Source organism: Mugil cephalus, chromosome 11 (assembly GCF_022458985.1).
Source record: "Mugil cephalus isolate CIBA_MC_2020 chromosome 11, CIBA_Mcephalus_1.1, whole genome shotgun sequence".
NCBI classification, from domain to species: Eukaryota; Metazoa; Chordata; class Actinopteri; order Mugiliformes; family Mugilidae; genus Mugil; species Mugil cephalus.
This window is the reverse complement of record NC_061780.1, coordinates 27,797,458-27,822,824: the sequence shown is the minus strand read 5'-3', so window position 1 is coordinate 27,822,824 and position 25,367 is coordinate 27,797,458. Positions and strand designations below refer to the sequence as shown.

The window sequence follows — 25,367 nt, the reverse complement described above, 5'->3', positions numbered from 1 at the left end:
AAAGTGTCCCAGTGCAGATGATCAGTCTCATATAGTCTCATATAGTTTTATATAGTTTCATATAATCTCATATAGTCTCATATAGTTTTATATAGTTTCATATAATCTCATATAGTTTCATATAGTCTCATATAGTCTCATATAGTTTTATATAATCTCATATAGTCTCATATAGTTTTATATAGTTTCATATAATCTCATATAGTCTCATATAGTCTCATATAGTTTTATATCATCTCTTTGAATGCTGGAAAAAAGTTCATCTGACTAGAGTCAAAGATATTTAGTGTCGTACGAATTAAATCTAAAATCTGTCTGAACTATCGTTCTAAACACACTCACGGTGTTTTATGGCTCATTGTCACAGAATGAAAGTAGAGATACTACTACTACTACTACTACTATTACTACTACTACTACTACTACTACTACTACTACTACCACTACTACTACCACTACTACTACTACTACCACTACTACTGCTACTACTACTACTACTATTACTACTGTTACTGCTACTACTACTACTACTACTACTACTGTTACTACTACTACTGCTACTACTACTGTTACTACTACTACTACTACTACTGTTACTACTACTACTACTACTACTGTTACTACTACTACTGCTACTACTACTGTTACTACTACTACTACTGTTACTACTACTACTGCTACTATTACTGCTACTACTACTACTACTTCTACTGCTACTATTACTACTACTACTACTACTACTATGATGGTGATATCTAGGAGATATCTATAAAAACATAAAATATATCTATAAAAACATAAAATATATCTATAAAAACATAAAATATATCTGGCTGCTCTTCTTTTTAGATGCTGTTAAAGTCTATGATTCAAACTAATGCTGCTAATTTCCATGTTAACAGTCAGTGGCCGTAACCATGGAGACTCCAGCTTCCTGTGACATCACGTTCTTACCCCCTATAATGAAAGTAGAACAGATGAGTGTAAAGTCTAGGACTATGGCCTCAGCACATCAACACTGCTACCAAGAGGATTAATCACAGCTCTAGCTCTTAGCATTTAGCATTTAGCTCTTAGCATCGTCCGGCATTTAGAACATTTCCAGCGTCTGTTTCCTGACTTCAGTTGTTTTTATTGTGTGGGTTTGACTGCAGTCTTTTGTTCATTTGTTTGCACAATTAAAGTTTCATTGAAATATTAAACTAAAGAAAGAACATGTTTCTAACAGAATAACTGAGACAATTATTAGACTCCTCATAGAAGCACTGGAGCTCATTAAATGTTGTGTTCTGTGAATGATCGTCAGCTTTTGTCTGTTTCTGTCTTGATTCTTTTCTTTAATTAAACTCTAACTAGTATTCGGGGGAGTCCTTCTCTTCAAGCCCATTCTTCATGGTTTTGTGGTTTCCTCTGCATGTCTTTAAATAAATCAGCAGCTTATTGTTTCTGTCCTTCCATCATAGTTGTTGTTGTTTTGTTTTATTATATTTAAAAAACAAATAAATAAGAAAATAAAAAAGACTCAGCTCATAACCTGCGTCTGTGATGGACTCAAACATTTAAATAAGGAGCTCTAGAAGACAAGCTCCAACACGTCCTCAAGTCCCTGGACCTGGGACATGAGGACGCTGGGACATTTGGAGGTGGTCTCTGGCCTCAGGAGGACTTGGGGCTGAGCTGAGAGACGAGGACACAGCTGCAGCAAAACAGATCACTGGACATCTGTGTCAGAGTGGACAGAGGACAGAGGACAGAGGAGGACTGGGATATAATGATAATGGGTCTAGACCATTAGGGACAGAGGACAGGGACAAACAGCGGCAAGTAGTCACTCAATAGTTAACAAGCGAGAGCTACACAGCAACTGAATGACACTGAATGCCACACTCATGGTTGTAACATCAACCAAAAACACTGAACTCCCACAGTGCATTGCAGCACAGACTCCTTACTATTGAGTATTTATTACAAATGTGTTTTATTTTAGTTTGTGTAGTTTTTTAAATATAATTCTAAATTTAAATTTATGGTGATCTTGTAACATTAAAATAAAATGTGTTTAATTTTTTGTCACTAAAAATACGTCCCAACTGCGGATGTGCGACGCCCGCCGGTAGGTCCAGCCCGCCATTTATTGAACTTTTTGACCGCAGGTAAGCCAACCATGGATAAATCCCCGTTATGTATGCATAAATAACATTTAGTTTTCTCTGTAGCAGTTATTTCATTTTAGATGTCAAAGGGGTTTTGTGGCCCCCAGTGTTTTCTTTTCTGTTGAAAATGGGTCCAAATGGCTCTTTGAGCGTTGAAGATGACCCCTGATTTAACTCTTTTAAGAAGAAAACAAAGGGAACGACGACAGATTCTAAAGTTTATTAGAGACCGGAGTTTATGAGCTGGACCAAGGTGGACGATGGGGGACAGAGGATGTAGGACAGAGGACAGAGTCTACCACCAGAGCCCCCCCCCCCCGCTGCTCTGTGTGCTGACCCTCCCTCGGCCCTGCCACCTCACCGTCTCCAGGACGCCGCGGGCGTGGACATCCCTCAGGTTGACTCCGCCCCCTCCCAGTGAGCCCCGGGCCAGCCTCCTGAAGGCCTCGGCGTGGCGTGCGGCGGCCATCTTGGCTCTGAGGGTGCAGTAGCAGGCCGAGAAGCGGTCGTTGATGACGGCAATGGGCAGGGCCAAGATCAGGACCCCCGACAGGATGCACAGGAACGCCAGGACCTTCCCCGGAGCCGTGTCCGGACGCACGTCCCCGTAGCCCACCGTGGTCATGGACGTGGTGGCCCACCACCAGGCGGCCGGGACGCTGCTGAATGTGGACGAGGGACGGTCACGCTCCACAGCAAAGATGGCCGCCGCAAAGATGGACACGCCCACGGCAAGAAAGAGGAGGAGGAGGCCAACCTCCTCGTAGCACTGAGCCATGGTCAGAGCCAGAGACTGGAGACCTGGGGACAGGGGACGGGGGACAAAGGTCAGAGAGGCAAAGGACGGAGAGATGATGATGATTTTAAAAAGTTTTATACTATGTCAAATAAATATGTGTCCCATCCATGTCTTTATCTTTTAGCTTAACTGTTAGCTAACGTCTTTACCTGTTGGCTAACGTCTTTACCTGTTAGCTTAACTGTTAGCTAACGTTTTTACCCGTTAGCTAACGTCTTTACCTTTTAGCTTAACTGTTAGCTAACTTCTTTACCTGTTAGCTAACGTCTTTACCTGTTAGCTTAACTGTTAGCTAACTTCTTTAGCTGTTAGCTAACGTCTTTACCTGTTGGCTAACGTCTTTACCTGTTAGCTAACGCCTTTACCTTTTAGCTTAGCTGTTAGCTAACTTCTTTACCTGTTAGCTAACATCTTTACCTGTCAGCTAACCATGAATATGTCCCAAAACAGAGACGTCATTTTTCTGGTCTTACCCGTTGAGTGCCGTCCCAGTTTCAGCATCCTGAGTGTCCTGAGGAGACGGAGGACCTGTCCCACACGACCCATGTCCTCCAGGTCCGTGGATGCCCCGTGGAGACTGTCCATGGCCAGCGTGATGTAGACAGGCAGGACGGCGAGGAGGTCGATGACGTTGGCGACGCTCCGGCTGAAGCGACATTTGTCTCTGACGCAGAGGAACCTCAGGACCAGTTCTCCGGTGAACCACATTACACAGACGTACTCCAAGACATCCAGTGGGAGGGGGATGTCCACGCTGTCCATGTCTTCCCCGAGGTCCAGCGAGATCAGCACCATGTTGACCAGCGATACCACCACGAAGAAGGCCGACAGCGAGCCGAAGGTCCGGGCGGCCCGAGACGACCCGGGTTTCTCCAGGAGGTCCCAGAGGTGGCGGCGGAGACCTGGACAGACGGCGCCCATGAAGTCCTCGTCAACATCGTCCTCGTCCTCCAAGTCCTGTCCCACGTCCAACGTCTTCTTCTGCTCCTTGCGGCGGTGGTAGCGTTCTCGGCAGCAGGGGGCAATGTGGAGCTCCTCAATGCCCCAGTACTGGATCTCCTGCAGGAAGGAGATCTCACACAGCTCCTCCCTGACGTGGAGGAGACCGGTCCGGTAGAACTGCATCACGTACCTGCCAACAACAGATAGTTAGCATAGCTAGCATAATTAGCATAGTTAGTGTAGCTTCAGGTGAGCTTCATCGTTCACATTAACTCTTTTTTATGAAAGAACCCAAAGTGTTTCTTCACGCTGGAGTTTTACTTCTTGAAAGAGAATCTGGTTCCAAATTTAGAGGTTCAGATGTTTGTTAGCATAGTTAGCATAGTTAGCATAGTTAGCGTAGCCACAGATGAGCTCCCAAAGTGAGTGTCCAAAGTGTGGTGCACAGTTGAAGTTATATCGTGTTTCTGTGACAGACTGATAGACAGATTACTTTATTCATCCCTGAAGGGAAATTAGGTGTAGGACTGGTTGTTGTTTCCAGAACTTAAGAAGTTAAGACTCCGTGTTGAAGGAAAATGCGCCACCTACTGGAAGGTCTGTGAGCTTCTGTCGAAGAAGAACTCGTTCTCCAGGAGGTCAGCATCATCGCAGAGCTCCAGGGCCGAATCTGGGCCACAGGACGCCAGTTTCCCCAGCCGGGTGTCAGGGTAGGAGGCCAGCACATCCTGCGACAGCACAAAGCGACTTCCTCCAACGTTGATGACGAAGACGCAGGACGACGATGTCTCGCTGAAGAAAACGCTCGAGTCCAGAGACAACGGAGACGAGCTGCAGAGATCCATGGCCAACGCACCAGCTGATTGGTTGGTCCTGAATCAGAGGTCACAATAAGATCCCTCTTCACCCCCTGGACCGATCAGAGACAGAAACTGATCTTATTCTTTCAATGACACATCATCATGTTTAATTTAATCCTGTTGTTCTATTTTATTGTTTTATTCTTTATTGTATAAATATAATTTAATTTTAATATATATATTTGTTTAATTTAATTTAATTCTGTTCTATTATTCTATTTTGTTGTGTTTTATTTTATATATATGTTTTAATTAATTTGATTTAGTGTGATCCTCCTCTGTTGTGTTTTATTTCAGTGACCTGGTTTCTGAGAACCGTCACAGATGTGATGATATTTATTATAAACTCTACTTGATGAAGTTGTCAGTGAATCAGGAAGTTTCTAATAGTGTTAATCTGAATATTACTGATGATCTTGATGATATTAATGAAGCTGCAGAGACGACTCTTACCTCTGAGTGAAGCCACCGTTCCTCTACATGTTCTCCTTGATGTTTGAAGCTGCTGTGAGACCAGCCAGCTTTTAAAGGAGGACATATGGAGGATGAATAGTGCCCAGGACGAGGAGGACGAGGAGGACGAGGAGGACGAGGAGGACAAGGTCTCTGTAGAAACAGAAACAAAGATGATGTTTTATTCATTGGAGCCTCACAGTCTGTGAAGGTTCATCCAGGTCAAGACTTAAATTAGAAAACAAGAGAGTCAGACTCTTCTTTCCACCATGTTCTCCTCTCTAAGCCTCTTAAAGTTCTCCTCCCTGCTCTCAGCACATCTCACTGCAGAACCTTCTTCAGGAACCTTTCACCTTTACCTCCATCTACTCTTAGAAAACATCACGATTAGAGTTCCTCCACAAGGTGAATTCTTTGCTCTAAGGATCTTTAGGATTCTCAGTGGGTGGAGTCCACTCTTTAGAGGACAGAGACGTCCACATGTTCTCCAGAGAAGACAGAGACATCTCTAGTCCTGGACACACTGGTTCTGAAGACGTCGCCTCAGATGGAGTTAGTTGAATGGTCTGAGGGAGCTCATCCAGAACCATGTGAGCTGGGTTTGTGGAGGTCAGGGGTCATGGTTGATGAGTTTATTCTTCATGGTGGAAACTAAACTTACATCCTGCTCTTCTTTTCTTCTTCTTCTTCTTTCTTCTTTCCTCATCACAGGAAACACCTTCTGGACCGACCTCTGATCAGAGAGGGCACTAATCAGCCTCCATACCTGTCTCCCTCCTCTGAGAGGCTGTTGCTAGGCAACACACTGAGAAAGAGATGCTCCACTTTCTGAGTCCAGCTCACTGCTCCCATAGCGCCACCATGTGTCACCACCCATGCAATTCACAGAGTCCTTTTCATTTTATTTGACTGTATTTTATTTCATTAATTTTAAAATTTAGCTCTGTTCAATTACCATCTCATCTCATCTTCTACTACCTTTTATCCTCACTAGGGTGGTGGGGGTTGCTGGAGTCTATCCCAGCTGATTCACGCTCACACCCAGGGTCAGTTCAGAGTCATCAATCAGCCTAAATGTCCAACCTCCACTGTCTTTGGAAGTGGGAGGAAACCGGAGTACACACACAAAACCCACGCCAGAGGAGGAACCATTCATTTCATTCCTCTGTAGCCGTAGCATCAAGCTAACATCTTATCTTATCTTATCTTATCTTATCTTATCTTATCTTATCTTATCTTATCTTATCTACTTTACAAAAACACAGAAAATAAAAAACAACACTGTGTTTAAGTACTGATTCAGTGGAGTAAATGTTAGGGACAGTTTCACCCTCGGGTTCTTCAAAGTGTATTCTAGTTTAATAAAACAATGTTTTATTTAATGATGTGTTTTCACTACTGTACCTAATGAACTGGCCACTGAGCGAATTATTCAAACACCAGGGGGCGATAGTTCAACATCAGAGGTCCCCATTAACAACACGAAGAAGTGTGGCGTCATGGGGTCTTGTCCAATCAGAGACGCAGTTGCTGCTGTAGCCCCGCCCCCTGGAGAAACCGCCATCATGAAATCAAAAAGAAGAAAAGTGACAGATGAACCAGGACGAGGTAATCTACCCTCGACTTTTTGCTCTAATGACAGTCAGCGACGCTCCGGGCGTTTGGAGACACGTTCCGTTTAAATGTTTCACGCCTCTTTTTCTCCGTCTGACGGCCGGACGTTGCTAACATCTCTGCTAACGTCAGTGTTAGCATCGGCGGCTAACTGCGCGGGGAGCGAATGCTAACAACTCGGCTCATTTATAAACTCTGCTTCAAACTCGGTCAAGGCGGAAAAGTGGGCGAGGAACAGCAGATCAGATCAGAACCGGTCCTGGACGGGTTGTTTCGTGTCTCGGTCCGATGGCGGCTAACGGCTAACTAACGACAAGTTGCAGCGCGCCAATTCACCGGGACGTTTATTCTGTTATTGCGGAGGAATAAAGCCTCAAATCAAACCAGAATCTAAATCCTAAAGATCCTTAAAACACAGAGAAGCTCCACAGCAGATTCTCAGCTTCAGGCACGAGCGGGATTCACGGTAAAGTACATCTCCGTTAGCTTCTTGAGTCCCAGCTGCCAGACTCCATAGAAAATTCTACGAATTTATGGAATAAATCATCAAACCAACTGTACTCGCGGTTAACTTCGACTCAGTGATAGACTTCATTAAGTATTAGAGGTTAGACTACAGTTCGGCTGTTAAGTTTGTTTAATAAATCTGAATGTAAGTATTTTAAACTGTTTTCTCCGAACTACAAAAGCTACACCGCGATGTTTTGTTTTGTTGTTGAGGTGAAGATGGAAGTGAGTCATCCTCAGTCTGTTTATGAGCTGATGAATCTGGAGCCGTTCAGATAATTTAGTCCTAAAACAGTCAGTCTTTTTATTTCTTATTGGAGCTTTGACCTGATGCTTAAACGCTGCCAGTCAATGAACTGAATGAGAAGATGTGTTCGAGCTTTTAACTGGAAATGTGTGCAGGGGATATGAACTGATGTCTGATGCAATAAACATAGGAGCAAAATAAGAAGTGTTTAAATAAAAAGAGGAGCACAGAGATTGTAGTGTAGTTGGAGGTTGTTGTGGTCATTGTTGTGTTAAATGTTCAGGCTGCAGACATGAGCAATGTGGACGAGGAAGCGATGGACAGTCCTGCAGTGTCTGAGGAGGAGGAGACGTCCCAGGACGACCAGACGAGTCCCAACAAAGGCAGCTCCAAATCTCCTGGTAAGAGACTGACGGCTGTGATTCCCAGAACCTGTGCGGGTAAAAACCGCCTGTCAGACACTCTCACAGCTGTTTCATCCTGTTGTTGCAGCCATTGGTGAAATCATTGAAGGAAAACGAGCAAAGAAGACGGTGGAGAGACTCGACTTTCAGGCGCCGAAGCAAATGAAGAAGCTGCAGATTGGAGATGGTGAATAAACACCTGTAATAACATCTGTGACAGATTGAGTCATCGGACAGCGGCTCACCAGCGTCTGTGTCTGCAGGTAGTGGAGATAAATTAGGAGACATCCCACGCACCAGCTACCAGATCACCAAGATGAAGCCGGCGGACCTGAAGCCTCTGCACGCCATCGTGTTCGACCGACCGGGGAAGGTACGAAGAGTCGGGCTCGGACATCTCCACGTTATTTCCAGGGACTCGTGATTATCGTCTCTTCTTTTATTAGATGGCGACAATAAAGAAGAACCTGCGGCTGTTCAACGGCTTCTCTTTCGATGCAGACAGTGAACAGTTCACAAAGAAACGAGAAAAACTTCTCAAGTGAGTTTGTTCTCAGAGATGAAGTCTCTGTCGTCATTTACAGTCCTGACTAACCACGATCCGTCTCTTCTGTTTCCAAATGCAGGAGCTCACATTTCACCAACAGCAAACTGAAGGTGGTCTGCAGCGTCCTGGACCTGGAGAAGAAAGGAACCCACTCTGACCTGGTCGACCGGATCCTGAGCTTCCTCATCGCACCCAAGAACAGCGGGAAGGTGAGCGCCCGGGTCTGTGGTTCTGCCTCCTCCTGGACGGGTCACCTGTCAAACCACCTGCTCTGTTTGTCGTTGGCAGCGCCTGCCCGTCAAGAAGAAGAAGAAGTCCAAGAAGAAGCTGCTGGGCGACGACTCCAACGCTAAGACCAAAAAGAAGAGCAAACCCAAAGCCAGGAGCTCGACGTCCAGTCCCAAGAAGTCCAAACCGGGAAGCAAGTCCAAGGCCATCGTCATGGAAACGAGCAGCGACGAGGACGACGATGAGGAGGATGAGAAGACGGGGGCTTCAGCCGAGGCCGAGGGGTCGGACATGGAGGAGAAACCTTCAGACAGGGGGGAGCCGTCTGATAAGTCAGAGGAGTCTGAGGAGGACGAGGACGAGGAGGAGGAGGAGGAGGAGGAGGTGAATGCAGTGATGATTGGTGTCCGTCCGTCCGTCTCTCTGTCCGTCCGTCCGTCTAAAACCTCCGACACTGTCTCAGTCCTCCAGGTCAAAGTCCAGCCGAGGGAAGACGTCGTCCAAGAAGACGTCGTCCATCAAGAGACAGAGGACACCAACGAAGAAGACGGGACCCCCGAAGAAAAGAGTGAGGAAGGAAAGTTCAGACGAGTCTGATGGAGACAGTGACGCTGAGAAGGTGAGAACAAAGAAATAATAATGAGTCATTGTACTAACGAGGTTAATTATATTGATTACGTTTATGTTAATAAGGCTAATTATGCCTTTTTGCCTTGGTTATGTTAATGAGGGTGATTATGTTAATGAGGTTTCTGTGGTTTTTCAGCCCAAACAGAAGAAAATCTCTCGAGCTAAAACGAAGAAGGCCGACAGCAGCAGCAACAGGACCAACACAGACACAGGTGAGCTCGTTAGCACCAGCGCTAATTAACGAGTCACCGGTCAGTGTTTCTGATGAGGTGTCGTTGCAGCGAAGGACAGTTCAGACGAGGACGAGCCGCTGATTAAGATGATCAAGAAAAGTCCGAGTGACGAGCAGCTGAAGGAGACGGTGCAGAGTCTCCTGAAGGACGCGAACCTGGAGGAGATGACCATGAAACAGATCTGCCAGAGGGTGAGGAGCCCCCCCCCCCCCCCACATGACCCTGTGGCTGAGCTCTGACAGGACGTCCTGTGTTTCAGGTCTTTGACACGTACCCGGATCAGGACCTGACGAACAGGAAGAGCTTCATCAAAGAAACAGTGAAATCAGTGAGTGTCTGAACCACGACGCTGATCAGCGGCAAAAACATGTCACGTTCTTAAAAAACATGAAATCACCATTTAGATTTTATCTCCATTTTAAAATGAAAAATGAAAAGCAGATGATTTAGTCCAAAGCAGCTTTTATAACAGATTTTATTTTAAATAGTCACAGTTTCGCCTGCATTTCAGAAGCTTCCTCCTCTGGTGATTGAACGGGTTCCAGGTTCGTGGGAACCGGTTCTGATCAGTCTGCGCTTCATCAGCTGAGGAAAATCCAAACCTGTTCCATGTAATGGAAGTGGATTATTTTGCAGCCATGACGACGTCGTACGTCATAGAACTGCAGTTTATAGAATGTGTCCTCGATGATCCCAGATAGTCCCCTCCCCCCCCCCCCCCCCCCGATCAGCTGATCCACCAGTAACAACACAGAAACATCAGCTGATAAACCAACGATGCTTCTGATCTGATGCAAAGATTATTTTGACTTGTTCTGAACTAACAGACGGGAAATAAGAGAGAAATGAAAATAAAAATGTAATTTTCCATCAGTGTGACAAGGACGTGTCCCATAGCTGAGATCAATAAACCCACGTCAACCTTTCTCCTCTCAGCTCATCACATGAGGGACCAGAGGACCAGGGGACGACGAGGAGGACAAGGGGACGACGAGGAGGACAAGGGGACGACCAGGGGACGACCAGGAGGACAAGGGGACGACCAGGGGACGACCAGGGGACCAGAGGAGGAACCAGAGGAGGAACCAGGAGGAGGAGATGTGGGATCGTATTTTTATTCTGGTGTGACTTGTTTGTAGCTTCTCATTTTAACTCTTGAGGAATCGGTTCTGGACGTTTTCTCTGTGTTGAATGAAAATATTTCTCTGAATGATTAAAATTTACGTTTTGGAACAAACGTGTCTGAGTCTGGTTGAGTTCAGGGTCTGATGGACCTTCTACCTGCCGACTGTGTGTTATTCATACATCTACATTATTATTATTACACAGTGTGATTGGCTCAGCAGCCATAGGGGCGTGGCCTGCTGGTACAGGAGGCTTTGATTGACAGGTGTCATGTGCGGAGACGCCTCCTGAATCACTGAATGAAGTGATACTTCAATCCAGTTTCATTTTATTTCTACAGCATCAGTAACATAAACTGTCTCAAGACTCTTTACAAACACTGTCCTGAACCAGAACCAGAACCAGAACCAGCTCATAATGGAGGAACCATCTGCTGAAGACCAGCCGGGTAGAACCAGAGAAGAAACGAGATAAACTAACTTCTGTCATAGACACAAACATGAAGCTGAAGGAAACATGTCACTAGACACTAATTCACTCTAACATGAACCTTCTTTCTCTAAATAACAATCAGGGAATAAATTAGATCTTTACTTGATGTCAGAGTCTTTTGTCTCCAGGTCTCCATCCATGTGTCCCTGGTTCTGGTCCAGATGTAGGTAGAGATCCATCAGAGGCAGCAGCTGGTGCTGTATTATTCTGACCACATGGTGGCGCTGCTGCTCCGAGCAGAGACCAGGTCACGTGGTCGCATCCGGCTCTGATCTGGAAACTGAAAGTGTCTGAATTCTAACTGCGTCTGAACCACTTCGACGCAGAAACGCGGTACTTTGTTCCGAGGTAAGTTGGTTTTAATGAAGATTCCTAAACTGCAGCTGGAAAATTAAAGGTTTGAATGTGAGGAAGTAAAATAAACGCAACTGAATAAAGAAAACTGGTGAGATTAGAAACAGGAACTAAAAACGGCCGTTTGAGTCTGAGCAGAACTTCAACATGTTTGATTCTTTAATGCACTGAAACGTTTCGTTCTTTTATTTAGATTTATTTTCTTCATTTAGCACGTTTGAACCTTTTATTTATGTTCTGTGGTTCGTCTCCTAGGACTAGTGTACCTAATAAAGTGGCCAGGGAGTGGCCTCTGCTTATCAGGCCCAAAGTCCAACTCTGAAGTGTCCACAGCACAGAGACGCGTCACTGCAGCTGTTTAATCATCATACACAAAGACCAGGACCAGAACCAGAACCAGAACCAGGACCAGAACCAGGACCAGGACCAGAACCAGGACCAGGACCAGAACGCACGGCGTAGGTTCAGGATGGATCCTCCTTCAGATCATTTGAAGATGAGTGAGTCTCAGTCTGACTCTGATGAAGACGCCAGTGTTGCCAGGAGTCATTGGTCCAGAGAATATCCTCCAGACTTTGGGACGGATCCTAAACCTGCAGGAGACAGGTGAGAGGCTTGAGATCCCTCTGAGCGTCTCTGTCCATGAGATTCACTTCATCTAGTTATACATTTAGACAGAATCACACCTTCAAAAATGAACTAATGATTAACCTGACGTCTCTTAGAGGACAGAACGAACCTTTCACTGTGTCTTGATTCATAGTGGACGACCTGCTATCCGCCTGAGACCTGAGCTTTAGTTTTTCATTTCATTTCATTTAATATGACTATGCACATCCTCACATGTGGACACTGGGATTATTTCACTGTATAATACAATAAAATGACCAGTGTGTAATACAACTATTTATTTCACCTCCTGAACATGACTGTGCAAAACAGTTACAAGCAAACACTGTGTTTTTTTCAAGTCAAGTCAACTTTATTCTGACACGAGCAACACGATACAGGATTGAAGTGACGTTCCTCAGACGCCTGTGACGCCTCAGCTAAACTAGGGCTTTCAGTAATGTAAACAAGAAATGTGCAAACACTGACGGTATATAAATAATAAACTTTGCAGACAGTTTATTTTCATGTCTGATCATGGCCGAACAAACACAGGATCCGAACAATCAAATCCCAGCGTCCTCAAGCAACTACTTGCTAATTAGCAACGTTGTAACTTTTTACTATTGATACAGTTTGTTAAATTTGTGCTTCAGATCAAACTAGAAAACATAAATATGGACTAAACCCGTCTCCTCCATAGATCGTATAACTTTATAGAACACACTCCTCTACATACATGCATCCAGACATGAGAGACACATGTTATCTTATCACTCTGTGTACTCATTACCTCCTGATTTCTGTTTGGTTTGAAACTGAACTTTTCTTCCTATGACTGTTTAACTTTAACTAGAACCACTGAGCTGGTAGTTTCTGTTACATGTATAGAAGATATTATCTGACTCTGTTAATGTTTTCTAAGAATGTCATATAAGCATGTATGACTGTCCTTGGTTTCCTGTCTCATGTCCTTCTTGTCTTTTCTCTTAAGCCTTTATGTCTTTAAGGCGTTTGGAGTTTAACCAGCGGATTAGTTTCATCTGGTTTCATGGATAAATATATCTGGGTATCATCTGCATAGCAATGGAAGTTTATGCCGTGCTTTCTAATAATATTGCCTAAGGGAATGTTTAATTCAATTCAATTAAGTTCAATTCAGTTTTATTTATAAAGCGCCAATAACAACACAAATCGTCTCAAGACGCTTCACAAAAACCAGCCTGAAACCTCCAGAGCAAACCTGAGGGAAAAACTCCCTTTAACAGGAAGAAACCTGGAGCAGAACCAGCTCATATTGAGGAACCATCTGCTGAAGACCACCGGGTAGAAACAGAGAAGATAGAGAGAGAAGAAGAACAGGAGAAACAAGATAAACTAACTTCTGTCATAGATACAAACATCAAGCTGAAGGAAACATGTAGGATCTAGTAATATAACACATAGCTGATGATCTGTGACAGTTTGTGAGTATAACAGGAATCATGGGCAGGTTGGTGAATAGTTCATCTAGGTAGGAGTGGACACCTGGAGGAGGACATGAAGACTGGGACACATGTAGTTTATGGAGCTCCACAGGTCTGATACACAGACTCCAGACCATGAAGACTGGGCTGGTTGATGAGGCCACGGCAGCAGATGTAGCTTAGAACTCCACAGGTCAGATATTCAGCACTCCAGACCAGAGACCCTCACAAGAAGATGGAGGGGAGAGAGGGAGACACAGTGGTTAGTAAATTATAAGAGATAGAAAATAAAATGATCAGATATTAGAGGACAAAGAGGAGAGGACATGTCCTCAGTGCATCGTCCCCCTGCAGCCTAGGCCTATAGCAGCATAACTAAGGGATGGTTAAGTCCAGCTCTAACTATAAGCTTTGTCTAAAAGGAAAGTCTTAGTCCTGACCTTAAACGTAGAGACTGTGTCTGCCCTCCAGAACCCAAACTGGGAGCTGGTTCCACAGGAGAGGAGCCTGATAGCTGAAGGCTCTACCTCCCATTCTACTTTTAGAACCTCTAGGAACCACAAGCAAAACCTGCACTTAGAGATGGTAGTGATCTGTTGGGACAGTATGGTTCTATGAGGTCTTTCAGATATGATGGAGCTCGGCCTTTCAGGGCCTTGTATGTAAGGAGGAGGATTTTAAATTCAATTCTAGATTTTAAAGGGAGCCAATGAAGAGAAGCTAACACTGGAGTAATATGATCTCTCTTGCTAATTCCTGTCAGTGCTCTTGCTGCAGCGTTTTGAATCAGTTGGAGGCTTTTTTTAAAGAGTATTTGGAGCCAGACAGTAACGAGTTACAATAATCCAGCCTGGAAGACACAAATGCATGAACTAGTTTTTCCGCATCTCTCTGAGAAAGGATGTTCCTAATGTTGATGATATTACGAAGGTGAAAGAAAGCAGTCCTGGTCACCTGCTTCATGTGAGAATTAAAGGACATATCCTGTCAAATATAACACCAAGGTTTTTCACAGTAGTACTGGAGGCCAAGGTAACGCCATCCAACAAAAGCAGGTGATTAGATAATGTGAATAATATTGGTCCTAACACAGAACCCTGAGGAACTCCATAGCCTACTCTGGTATATATAGAAGAATTGTTGTTTACATGGGCAAACTGACTCTTGAAAAATTCATCAACATTATTTTAACCACCTAAAATGACTGAAACATCCTTGAAAAAGTGATTTGTGTATTTTAGTGTGTAGTCCCGCCTACTAACATGGAGGGGTTGGAACTAATGACCTATACTGCAGCCTCCAGCCACCAGGGGGAGTTCTACTGACTTTGGCTTCACTTTAGAGGAGCTTTTCCTCCATCCGTATATATTCTCCAGTTCTTAAAGCTAGAAGCTGAAATGACTGATATCTTGTTGTTGTCTACAGACTCAGTGAAGACGTGAAGATGATTGAGTCTGACTCTGATGAAGATGCCAGTGTTGCCAGGAGTCATCAATCCAGAGAATATCCTCCAGACTTAAAGATGGATCCTAAACCTCCAGCAGCAAAGTAAGATGATGAGTTTGTTTAGTTGAGTTGATGATCATGTCCATTGGGTCCTTGTTGTGATTCCTGCAGCATCTCAAGGGTTTTAAATGTTCGGGGTCTGTTCAAACATATAAGATGTGTTACTTTTTGTTAAAGATTCATTAGACTTGAAGAAGAGCTGAGGGGGAGTGGCCCTGATGAAGAATCAGCATCTTCCTCGGCCAGTGTTGCCAGGAGTCATCAGTCCAGAGAATATCCTCCAGACTTAAAGATGGATCCTAAACCTGCAGGAGGCAGGTGAGAGAAGGAGTGTTGGTCCCTGATTATGATGGGATGGTGATGATTTAGAGGGAGGATGGTGGAACCAGATCAGAAAGATCCTGATGTTCAGTGGAGGGTTGTCAGGAAGAGATCAGACTTCCAGTTTCTTTCCATATTCACAACTCTGAAGACGAAGGAAACTGTTTTATTGTCTGTGTGGTGGGTTAAATGCTTCCTTTGAAAAGTTCAACCCCTGATGTCAGGTGTGATGGTTATTTGACTACAATGTGATGTTTGCAGAGGTCAGAGGTCATCAGGACGTCAGCGGCGCCAGGACACCAGCAAGGTGAGCATTCAGTATCCTTTAATATTCAGCTCATCTCGACTCCTTTCAGAGGATCACTGCAGTAACGGGAGCAAACATTTCATGATCCCTGTCAGGTGTTTGAATCCAAGCTGGTGGATTTCGTGAATCATGCTATGAGAAGAGATAAAGTCCTCTCAGGGAACAGGAGGAGACACCTGGAGGAAGATGGAGACGATGAAACCCGTGAAGCAGCTCTGAAAGTTGCCCTCTCCGTCTTGAGGACCATGAATGAGCATGAACATGCTGACACTCTGGAGAAAAGTAAGAGACTTCATTCTGTCCTAGTACTTCATCTTTGTTAGAGGAATTTACTGTCGCTTTGGTGCATTTCTCAAAACAATTAGTACAAACTGCAAAACCTAGTGGATAACCTGCATCACTCGCTCAAAATGAATAGTTGATTCCTGAAAAGCAGGTATTCATGTCAAAGAAACTGTCTGTGTCCCTCAAACTAATGAGTCCTGACACCGTTGTTTATGAACAAGACAGTTGAATGACTTTCTCACGTTTTCATTATGACAGTTTTTCCAATGCAAAAAAGTCAGATGTTGGTGACACTACCTGAAAGTGCTCCAGACAGCGCTATACTCTACCTGTAACAGCCATAGGAAAACTACAGTACAGTTACACATTACTGTATTAGAGAGTTAACTGAGTACAAGACACATGTATTTTTCACATATTGCTGCATATGCTCTTTGCAATTCTACAGCAAATATATATATATATATACAGTCACTTATTAAGAACAAATGTAAGAAATAGCATCATGGTAGAACAATATAACAGAACATATGACTGTAAACTGAACATTAATTATTCCTGGACATCCACACATTCCTGTCTGTCTGGCCACATATTTTCATCTACATCACAGCGGATGTCTTCCCTTGCAAGGCAATGATGAAAGTATCTCATTGAATGGTGAATCCACCCTCTGCAGGACTCCACTGTGATGCCATCACATGCAGCATCCATGGCTTAGCAGCCATTTGGGCCATTTGGGCATGTGGACGCCGGTCATAAACCTTCCACCTCCAGGCAGAAAGAACCTCTTCCAATGGTTCACACTATGTCGGGCTTGGTTCATATATGTTTGCCAAGTGAGGGTGAAGTTCACCTGAGAGCAACTGTTCAATTTAGAGACATTTTCAGGAAGAAAATAATAAAGGAATGTATGAAATTAGCTTGACATATTTTGACAACTAGTTCAACAATTATGTATGTAGGGACTCAAGCAATGAAATGAGGACTATTAGTTTTATAGGGAAATGACTATTCAGCATTTATAAGTATGTTTCATTTTGACTGACATGACATAAGCAAATGATAATGTTATAAAACAGCAGAGAATTGTATGAAAGTGACTGATACGTGTCCAAAAGCATTTGCAATTTGTTCCAAGGAATAAGAAACTGAAATGATTTGCACAAATGACTCAATGTTGTGGAGGTTGAACTAATAGTTGTGAGAACTTTCATCCTGATCTGAGAAAAGCACCAAAGCGACTGAGAAAAACTGTAAAGAGAAGAAAGCAGATAAGAGGGAACTCAGTACTCCCTGGAGCCAGACTGGAGAGGGTCCTGGTAGCTGGAGGCTCTAACCCCCCCCTTCTACTGTAGAACCTCTAGGAACCACAAGTAGACCTGAACTTTGAGAAGATCTGGTCCCATGAGGTCTTTAGGATACGAGGAAGTTTAAACTCTAAAACCCGGACCAACGTGATGTCGCTTCTTAAAGAGTCTTTGGAGGCTGGAGACAGTATTGAAGGACAGGAATCCAGCCTGGACCTGGACACTAATGCACCACTATGAGAGCAACAGGACGTCCCTGATGTTGACCGGCTCCTGGTCCATTAAAGGACAGATCCAGAGATTAGTTCATGAACCTCTGAGACGTTTAGGACCAGATACAGTGACTTGAGTTTAACCAGCTGATAGATAAATACAGCAGAGTGTCATCTGTATGGAGGTGGACATTGATGATTCTGATAATATTTCCTGAGGGAATCATGTATAATGTGAAGAGTAGTGGTCCTAGCACAGAACCTTGTGGAACTCCAGAACTAATTTTGGTATAAGTAGGGGAATCATTGTTGTAATCTGACTGACAGGTGGAATTCAAACCTTTAATCAAATATTGTGATGAATCAAATTCCCTGAGGTCTAACAGACGAGGTCGGAGACATGTCCATAGTCTGAGGACCTGAGGAGATGGTTTCAGGACGTTTATGAAGAAATGTGGAAAATTTGAAGGAAACGAAACCTTTAAAGCAGCTCTTCTCCGACCTCAACACAACAAAATGTAAAATGTTGTAACAGATTGAATTTTTAATAATTTCTTTTATTTCTCCTCTGTTAGGTCACTATGGGCGAGTCGTCATGTACGAGCGGAAACTAAAAACAGCATTTGAAGCAGAAACATACATTTTGGATGGAACAGTTTAATCAGCAGCCTGTGCCCCTGAAACAGATTTATACAACACTTTATCTGATAGAGGGAGGCAGAGGACAGGTCAACGAAGAACATGAAGTCAGACAGATTGAGGCAGCATTCAACAGACGGACGTCTTCAGAAACTCTGATCAGGTCTGAGGAAATCTTCAAGCCCTTAACCAAACAAACTGGTCCAATCAGAACAGTGCTCACCAAGGGGATCGCTGGCATCAGCAAAACCGTGTTAACTCTGAAGTTCATGCTGGACTGGTCAGAGGAGAAGGCTCATCAAGACATCCACATCATGTCTTCACTTCCATTCAAGGAGCTGAATTTCCTCAGAGGTCAAAGTTTAAGTTTGATGGAGCTCCTGCATTACTTCTTTCCAGCCTGAAAGAATCCAAAATCAAAGACCTGAACCAGTACAAAGTTCTGTTAATACTGGACGGTCTCGATGAATCCAGACTCCATCTGGATTTTGAAGGATGTGTGAGATGTCATGATGCTACCGAGCCCCACCCAGTGGATGTGCTGCTGACTAACCTCATTGCTAGAAGGCTGCTACCGAACGCCATTCTGTGGATAACAACCCGACCTGCTGCAGCCCACGGCATCCCTCCACAGTACATTGACCGGGAGACGGAGATACGAGGCTTCAACAACCACCAGAAGGAGCAGTACTTCCTCAAGAAATTGATAATGAAACTTTGCCAAAAGAGTGATTGCAAACATCAGGTCAACAAAGAAGTCTGTACATCATGTGCCATGTGCCTGTGTTTTTGCTGGATTTCCTCCATTGTCCTGGGAGAAATATGTGCCAAAGCCGGAGGAGGAAAACTGCCCAAAACTTTGACTCAGATGTACATCCACTTTGTGACATATCAAACCACTAAGAAGACCTTAAGGCACCGTGAAAAGCAACAGCTGGGCTCTCAAGTAAATAACATGATGATAATGTCTCTCGGAAAGTTGGCCTACCAGCAGCTGGAGAAAGGCAACCTCATCTTCTACGAGGAGGATCTTAGAGAGTGTGGTATTGATGTCAAACAAGCATGTGTCTATTCAGGATTGTGCACTGAAGTCTTTAAAGAAGAGTTTTGGTTCAATCACAAAGTCTACAGCTTCGTACATTTGTCAATCCAAGAGTTTCTTGCAGCTTTATACGTCCATGTGATGCACAAGGTTGAGAATTTAAATCTGATGATTGAAAATCCTGAACTGACCAAGAGAACCGAGCCTCTGTCCAGACTTCACCAAGCTGCAGTGGACAGAGCCTTAAAAAGTGACAACGGTCACCTGGATCTCTTCCTGCGATTCCTCCTCGGACTCTCTATGGAGTCCAGTCAGGGTCTGCTCAGAGCTCTGAGTATACAACTAGAAACCTGTGATTCACAAAGTCACAAGGAAACCGTCGACTACATCAAGGAGAAAATTAATCAGAGTCTTCCTCCAGAGAAGTACGTCAACCTGTTCCACTGTCTGAATGAGTTGAACGACCACTCTCTAGTGGGACGACATCCAGAGCTGCTTGGACTCAGACCGAGAGTCGGTGATGGACGAGTGCTCTGCTGCTGGGTGGGCGGCTCTGTCTTTGTGTTGCTGACGTCACCAGAGAAACCAGAAGAGATTCACCTCAGGAAATACTCCAGAACACAAGAAGGCCTCAAAAAGCTCCTTCCAGCCATCAAAGCTTCCAGATCAGCGATGTATGGATCTTTTATGATTTTCATGGAATTCTTTTTTAACAATTTTACCCGAATGTCTGCAACACAATCTTTAATCCTACACTAACTTTGTCTTTGTGTCTGTCAGGTTGAATGATTGCGATCTTACTGAGGACTCTTGTCAGATGTTGTCCACCACTCTCAGCTCCAGCCGCAATGAGCTGAAACATTTAAACCTGAGTGACAACGTGTTTAAAAGACTCAGGAATCAAACTTCTCTGCCACGGACTCCTGAACCCCGACTGCAGACTGCAGACGCTGAGGTGAGCTTTACTGCAGTATTCTTACTGATTATCATGTCGTCAAATACGCAGCATCCCACATTTGTGTGATGTAAACAGTAAATTCAACTATATTTGTTGGAAGAGCACCCAGCAGTATGGCGCCCTGGGTGAGGCATAGTACTACGTCATTTGTTAATTACTGTTTTTCTGTGTTTTGCTTAATAACAAAAACCTTGTAATCAATGAAAGGTAGAAGATTTGTCTCCTACAGGAACAGACATCCTGCTGTACGTACAAATAAGTGCACTGTGGTGGAAATGTATGAACTCAACAGATCTAACGAGAGAAATCCACCTTAATAGCGTTTCACTGAGAACAGACTGTTGGTGTTGCTGTTAACCAGTCACTGGGTGAGCTAGCATCCATCACATCCACGTTATTTGTCTCTTCAGACTGAACCGTTGCAGTCTCACTGAGAGATGCTGTGAAGACCTGGCTTCAGTTCTGGGCTGTAACTCTTCGCATCTTCAGGAGCTGGATCTGAGTGACAACGACATTGGAGACTCAGGAGTGAAGCGTCTCTGCACCGGACTGAGAAATGTCAGCTGTAAACTGGAAGTCCTCAGGTATCACCCTCAGAAAACTCTCACACGGCTGACAATAGTAACCAGACTGATCTGGGTGCTTCATCTGGTCCCAGTGAGTGTTTAATTAGCTTAGCCTCCTTAGCTCTATAGCTGCATGGATGGAAGTGAAGCTTCAACATGTCTGAGACCAAACGTTTGTCTAAAGTTTGTCTGGACTTCACCTCTAAAGATGCAACAAGGAGGAAACACCTGGAATTAGACTCAACATCTGACCACACATAGCATTAGCATTAGCATTAGCATTTTATTAAAAGACCAGACATGTAGCGTCTGTGATGCCTGACAGACCCCACGACTCTGGTTCATTAAGATCAGGATTCATTTCTTAGTCTTAGTTCTACTTATATTATTTAAATATATAAAATATTCTGTTTAACGTCACTAAACGCTGTTTCTAAAGAACCAGTTTGACTCCGGTATCAGATAAAACCAGACCCAGACCCAGACCCAGAACCAGAACCAGACCCAGACCCAGAACCAGACCCAGAACCAGACCCAGAACCAGACCCAGACCCAGACCCAGGACCAGACCATGTAAATGAAGCAGAGGCTGAGTCCAGTAACCATTGACTTTTATCTTCTTATTTTGTCTCCTTAGTGACGTCCTGTCTGTGATGTCTCTGCCTGGATCTATTGTCCTCTTATATGTCTCATCATGTTTCTGTGTTTCCTGCTAGGGACTGTGCATGCTAATTAGCATTGTTGCTATAATCCATCATATTTCTGTCTGCTGCTGCCTGAATAAAAGATGTTCATTGAAGTGCACTGTCCCTATCACATGAGTAAATAAACGAGTGGATGTCTGAGTAGTGAAGGATGTAAGGAGCAGTAGAGGTTGACGTCCGTCTGTCCGTCACAGGTTGTCGTTCTGCAGCATCACAGAGGGAAGCTGTGGTTATTTGGCCTCAGCAGTGAAGTCGAACCCGTCCCACCTGAGTGAACTGGACCTGAGCTACAACCACCTGGGGGAGTCTGGACTGAGGCTCATCTCTGGAGCTCTGGAGGAAGCTCAGTGTGAATTCACTAAACTCAGGTAAAGAAGGTCTTAATCTTTCAGCAGCATCTTCCTGATTGTGACCTCTCTGACAGACGGTGTCTCTATCTGTCCTCAGAGTCCACCACAATGCTCAACACTGGTTTAAACCGGGACTGAGGCAGCGTGAGTACTGAATGTGTTGAGTGTGAACCAGCGGTGTCCACCCGTCTAACTCCTGACTTCTTCTCTTCAGACGGACGTGAGCTTACGTTGGATCCTAACACGGCTCACAGACTCCTCGTCCTTTCTGAAGACAACCGGCGGGTTAGCTGGGAGAGAGAGCAGCCGTATCCAGACCATCCAGACCACTGGGCCCAGGTTCTGATCCGGCAGGGCCTGACCGGCCGCTGTTACTGGGAGGTGGAGTGGGATGGAAACTGGGCCGGGATCGGAGTCACCTACAAGAGTATCAGGCGCAAAGGGCCCAGCAATGACTGTGTGATGGGATACAACCAGGTCTCATGGAGTCTGCACTGTTCTGTCCACGGCTACCACGCCTACCACAACTTCAAGAGCATCGTCCTCCAGGTCCCTCTGGCTGGTTCTCGTAGACTGGCGGTCTACCTGGACTGGGAGGCAGGCATCCTGTCCTTCTACAGAGTTTCTGGAGGGTCTCTGACTCACCTGCACACCTTCAATGCCGCCTTCACTGAACCCCTGTACCCAGTGTTCAGGGTCTGGGGGGAGGGCTGCACTCTGAGGCTGGTGTGAGACCCGGGTCCAGACCTCCATTTAGTCTGAGGCTGGTGTGAGACCCGGGTCCAGACCTCCATCGAGTCTGAGGCTGGTGTGAGACCCGGGTCCAGACCTCCATCAAGTCTCTCTGATCACATGACCACCAATGACGTTCAGTCTAGTTCCAGGTAGATTAGTTCAGGGCCCACGTCCAGCCCAGGTTGACCTGAAGGACATGTAAGACGCCAGAATAGAGCAGAGGACAAACTTCACCCACTGGACCAGATCCCTGTAGAGGACCACTGCGTATGTTGGACACAGGCTCTGAGACGATTGTGACGACATAGACAGTCGAAACGCGTCCCGTCTTCATCATCATTCATCCCAAAGATAAGGAAGAGCAGACCAGAACCAAGGCCAAGAGTCTTATAAATATTTAGGGACAATCTTTGACTGATTCATGAATCTTTGACTAGTCCAGCACCAACATGGAGTGTGTTGTCTAAAGGGGGCAGCAGAGGAACCACTTGTTCAGGAAGTTGAACTTAATGGATCAGAACCAGCTGACACAGTCTGGTGAAAGTCAGTGCGTTTACATGCACGTGAAGTGTTTATTATTATGTTTATTATATCACGTAATAGATCAACCAGAAATCGGGCCGTATTAACGTGGTATTAACCCGCTGAAAAGACACGTGTCGCCCCCTAGTGTGGAGGAGGAGAACAGTTATTAGATTCTCTTGCGCTGCATGTAAACTGGGACCAGGACTGTAGACAAAGCTCCATTAAACTCTGCATGTAAACGCACTGAGTGTTGCTCCAGGATCACGAGAGTCCAGCTGTGACTGGACCTCAGTGTGGAAGAGAATCATCCCCATCACATCCTTGCTGGCAGATTAGTGTTGATGCCCTCAGGGTGGCGCTGTTATGCCCCCTAGAGGAAAACAACGGCTATGCCAACTGTCTGTTTGACTGATGAATAACAGCTTTTCACAGCACGATGTCAGATACATTTATACCAACATATTCATCATGATTCAAGTATTAAACTATGTACAGAGAAAAGAGTCTCAGTTATTTATGAACTTCTATTTGATGTGTTCATTTAGTTTAGTCTGTGCTTTTATAAACACACATGTTCAAATATAAAACTCACAAATAGAAAATGCTGAAGGGTTGGAGATTCTGTGGAGAACAAAGTTTCTGATTGAACTCTCGCTCTTATCATCAGTTTATTGAAGGTTCGTGGTTTATTTTATTAAGTGTAACAACGTCTATTTGTTGATCAGTGATCAAAGATGGAGGGGGCGGGGCTAAATGTGGCGATGGACAGGAACAGTGGTCACGTGATTGGTTTTAATGAAGGTCTGTTAAAATGAACTCGTTAACATTAATTAAACGTGTCTCAGTTTGTCCAAGTAGCGTTAGCGTTAGCACCAGCTGACCCGGTAGTGACAGGCAGCAGAACCAACCCATAAAGATGGAAGACCCTAAACAGATTTCCAGTCCAGCTCTGGGTCCTGGTCTCTGAAGACTCTGCAGTGGTTGGGTGTCTTAGAGACGGACACTGATCGGAGCTATTTCATGTAGAGGAATGAGCTATTAGACATTACACATATAATCCTCAATAATTAGAGAAGAGGAAGAAAGAAGAGACAAAGTGACACAACACAACTGTTAAGAAGAGTGTCTTTATTTAACGTCTGGTAAAAGGAGAGGAAGCTTGGCCTCCTCTGATCAGAGACCTGGTCCCAGACAAACCAGCTCCTCCTGAACATGGACCGACTTCATGAGGAGGAGGAGGACACCATCCAGGACCTGGAGGTGGAAGTAGTGGACAATACAAGTACCTGTGAGTCCACATGGACCACAGACTGGTCTGGAGGGACGGGAAGGACTGAGTAGAACTGGTCGGCCCAGAGGCCAGAGAGGGAGGCACTGCTCTCAGTCACTTCTATGTTCTTTGTATTGTTCTATTCTTTGTTATCGTTGCTTAAAAATATCTTATACTTCCACGGGGACAAATAGTTTTTCTGAATGTGAGTCTGGATTCATCCTCCAGCCAATCAGAGCAGAACTTATTGGGAGGTGAACAGGAAGTAAAGGACATCTTTAATGTGAACGCTGCAGGTCTCTGAGGGTCTGGTCCAGGCTTCGGTTCGTCAGCAGGTCTCAGAGTTCACAACAAGAGGCTCAGTGAAAACTTTGACTCTTTATTTTAAAACAGTGAAACATTTGTGTATTTACAGAGGCGCTGCTCATCCATCAACATGACAAGGACGTGTCCCATAGCTGAGATCAATAAACTGACGTTGACTTTTCTCCTCTCAGCTCATCACATGAGGGACCAGGGGACCAGGAGGAGGAACCAGGAGGAGGAACCAGGAGGAGGAGATGTGGGATCGTATTTTTATTCTGGTGTGACTTGTTTGTAGCTTCTCATTTTAACTCTTGAGGAATCGGTTCTGGACGTTTTCTCTGTGTTGAATGAAAATATTTCTCTGAATGATTAAAATTTACGTTTTGGAACAAACGTGTCTGAGTCTGGTTGAGTTCAGGGTCTGATGGACCTTCTACCTGCCGACTGTGTGTTATTTATACATCTACATTATTATTATTACACAGTGTGATTGGCTCAGCAGCCATAGGGGCGTGGCCTGCTGGTACAGGAGGCTTTGATTGACAGGTGTCATGTGCGGAGACGCCTCCTGAATCACTGAATGAAGTGATACTTCAATCCAGTTTCATTTTATTTCTACAGCATCAGTAACATAAACTGTCTCAAGACTCTTTACAAACACTGTCCTG

General features: G+C 44.6%; 2 protein-coding genes and 1 pseudogene across 6 annotated transcripts; 2 read left to right on the top strand and 1 right to left on the bottom strand.

Moving 5' to 3' along the window:
- Nucleotides 1-2,448: 2,448 nt before the first annotated feature.
- On the bottom strand, nucleotides 2,449-5,298 carry kcnv1 (potassium voltage-gated channel modifier subfamily V member 1). Of its 2 annotated transcripts, none has more exons than XM_047599117.1 (4): nucleotides 5,208-5,298; nucleotides 4,486-4,804; nucleotides 3,426-4,084; nucleotides 2,449-2,954 (listed from the first exon to the last, which is right to left on the bottom strand). In XM_047599117.1, exons 2-4 carry the CDS (start codon nucleotides 4,737-4,739, stop codon nucleotides 2,449-2,451), a joined length of 1,419 nt encoding a protein of 472 aa, XP_047455073.1. In that variant the 5' UTR covers nucleotides 4,740-4,804; nucleotides 5,208-5,298. The 2 variants fall into 2 exon arrangements, with proteins under 2 accessions (XP_047455073.1, XP_047455075.1); XM_047599119.1 differs by having other exon boundaries at nucleotides 4,486-4,767; nucleotides 5,208-5,248.
- Nucleotides 5,299-6,738: 1,440 nt separating this feature from the next.
- dek (DEK proto-oncogene) lies at nucleotides 6,739-10,854 on the top strand. 4 transcript variants are annotated; one of them, XM_047599363.1, is made up of 12 exons: nucleotides 6,739-6,815; nucleotides 7,859-7,976; nucleotides 8,068-8,166; nucleotides 8,243-8,352; nucleotides 8,426-8,520; nucleotides 8,606-8,735; nucleotides 8,815-9,129; nucleotides 9,218-9,373; nucleotides 9,521-9,596; nucleotides 9,666-9,808; nucleotides 9,877-9,945; nucleotides 10,554-10,854. In XM_047599363.1, the coding sequence occupies exons 1-12, from the start codon at nucleotides 6,801-6,803 to the stop codon at nucleotides 10,563-10,565; spliced, it is 1,338 nt and encodes a 445-aa protein (XP_047455319.1). In that variant the 5' UTR covers nucleotides 6,739-6,800; the 3' UTR covers nucleotides 10,566-10,854. The 4 variants fall into 4 exon arrangements, with proteins under 4 accessions (XP_047455319.1, XP_047455318.1, XP_047455317.1 ...); XM_047599362.1 differs by having other exon boundaries at nucleotides 8,815-9,135; XM_047599361.1 differs by having other exon boundaries at nucleotides 8,815-9,138.
- A 7,366-nt stretch (nucleotides 10,855-18,220) lies between these two features.
- On the top strand, nucleotides 18,221-25,092 carry LOC125016086 (annotated as a pseudogene).
- Nucleotides 25,093-25,367: the final 275 nt, after the last annotated feature.

Bases quoted from the DNA above. Each gene is read 5' to 3' on its own strand.
- kcnv1 (XM_047599117.1), bottom strand. From the start codon at position 4,739: ATGGATCTCTGCAGCTCGTCTCCGTTGTCTCTGGACTCGAGCGTTTTC. The intron at 4,085-4,485 runs GTAGGTGGCGCA...TGTTGTTGGCAG, and splicing joins AGAAGCTCACAGACCTTCCA to GTACGTGATGCAGTTCTACC. The intron at 2,955-3,425 runs GTAAGACCAGAA...CCCTGTCCCCAG, and splicing joins ACTGGGACGGCACTCAACGG to GTCTCCAGTCTCTGGCTCTG.
- dek (XM_047599361.1), top strand. The intron at 8,736-8,814 runs GTGAGCGCCCGG...TGTCGTTGGCAG, and splicing joins CACCCAAGAACAGCGGGAAG to CGCCTGCCCGTCAAGAAGAA. The intron at 9,597-9,665 runs GTGAGCTCGTTA...GTGTCGTTGCAG, and splicing joins CAGGACCAACACAGACACAG to CGAAGGACAGTTCAGACGAG.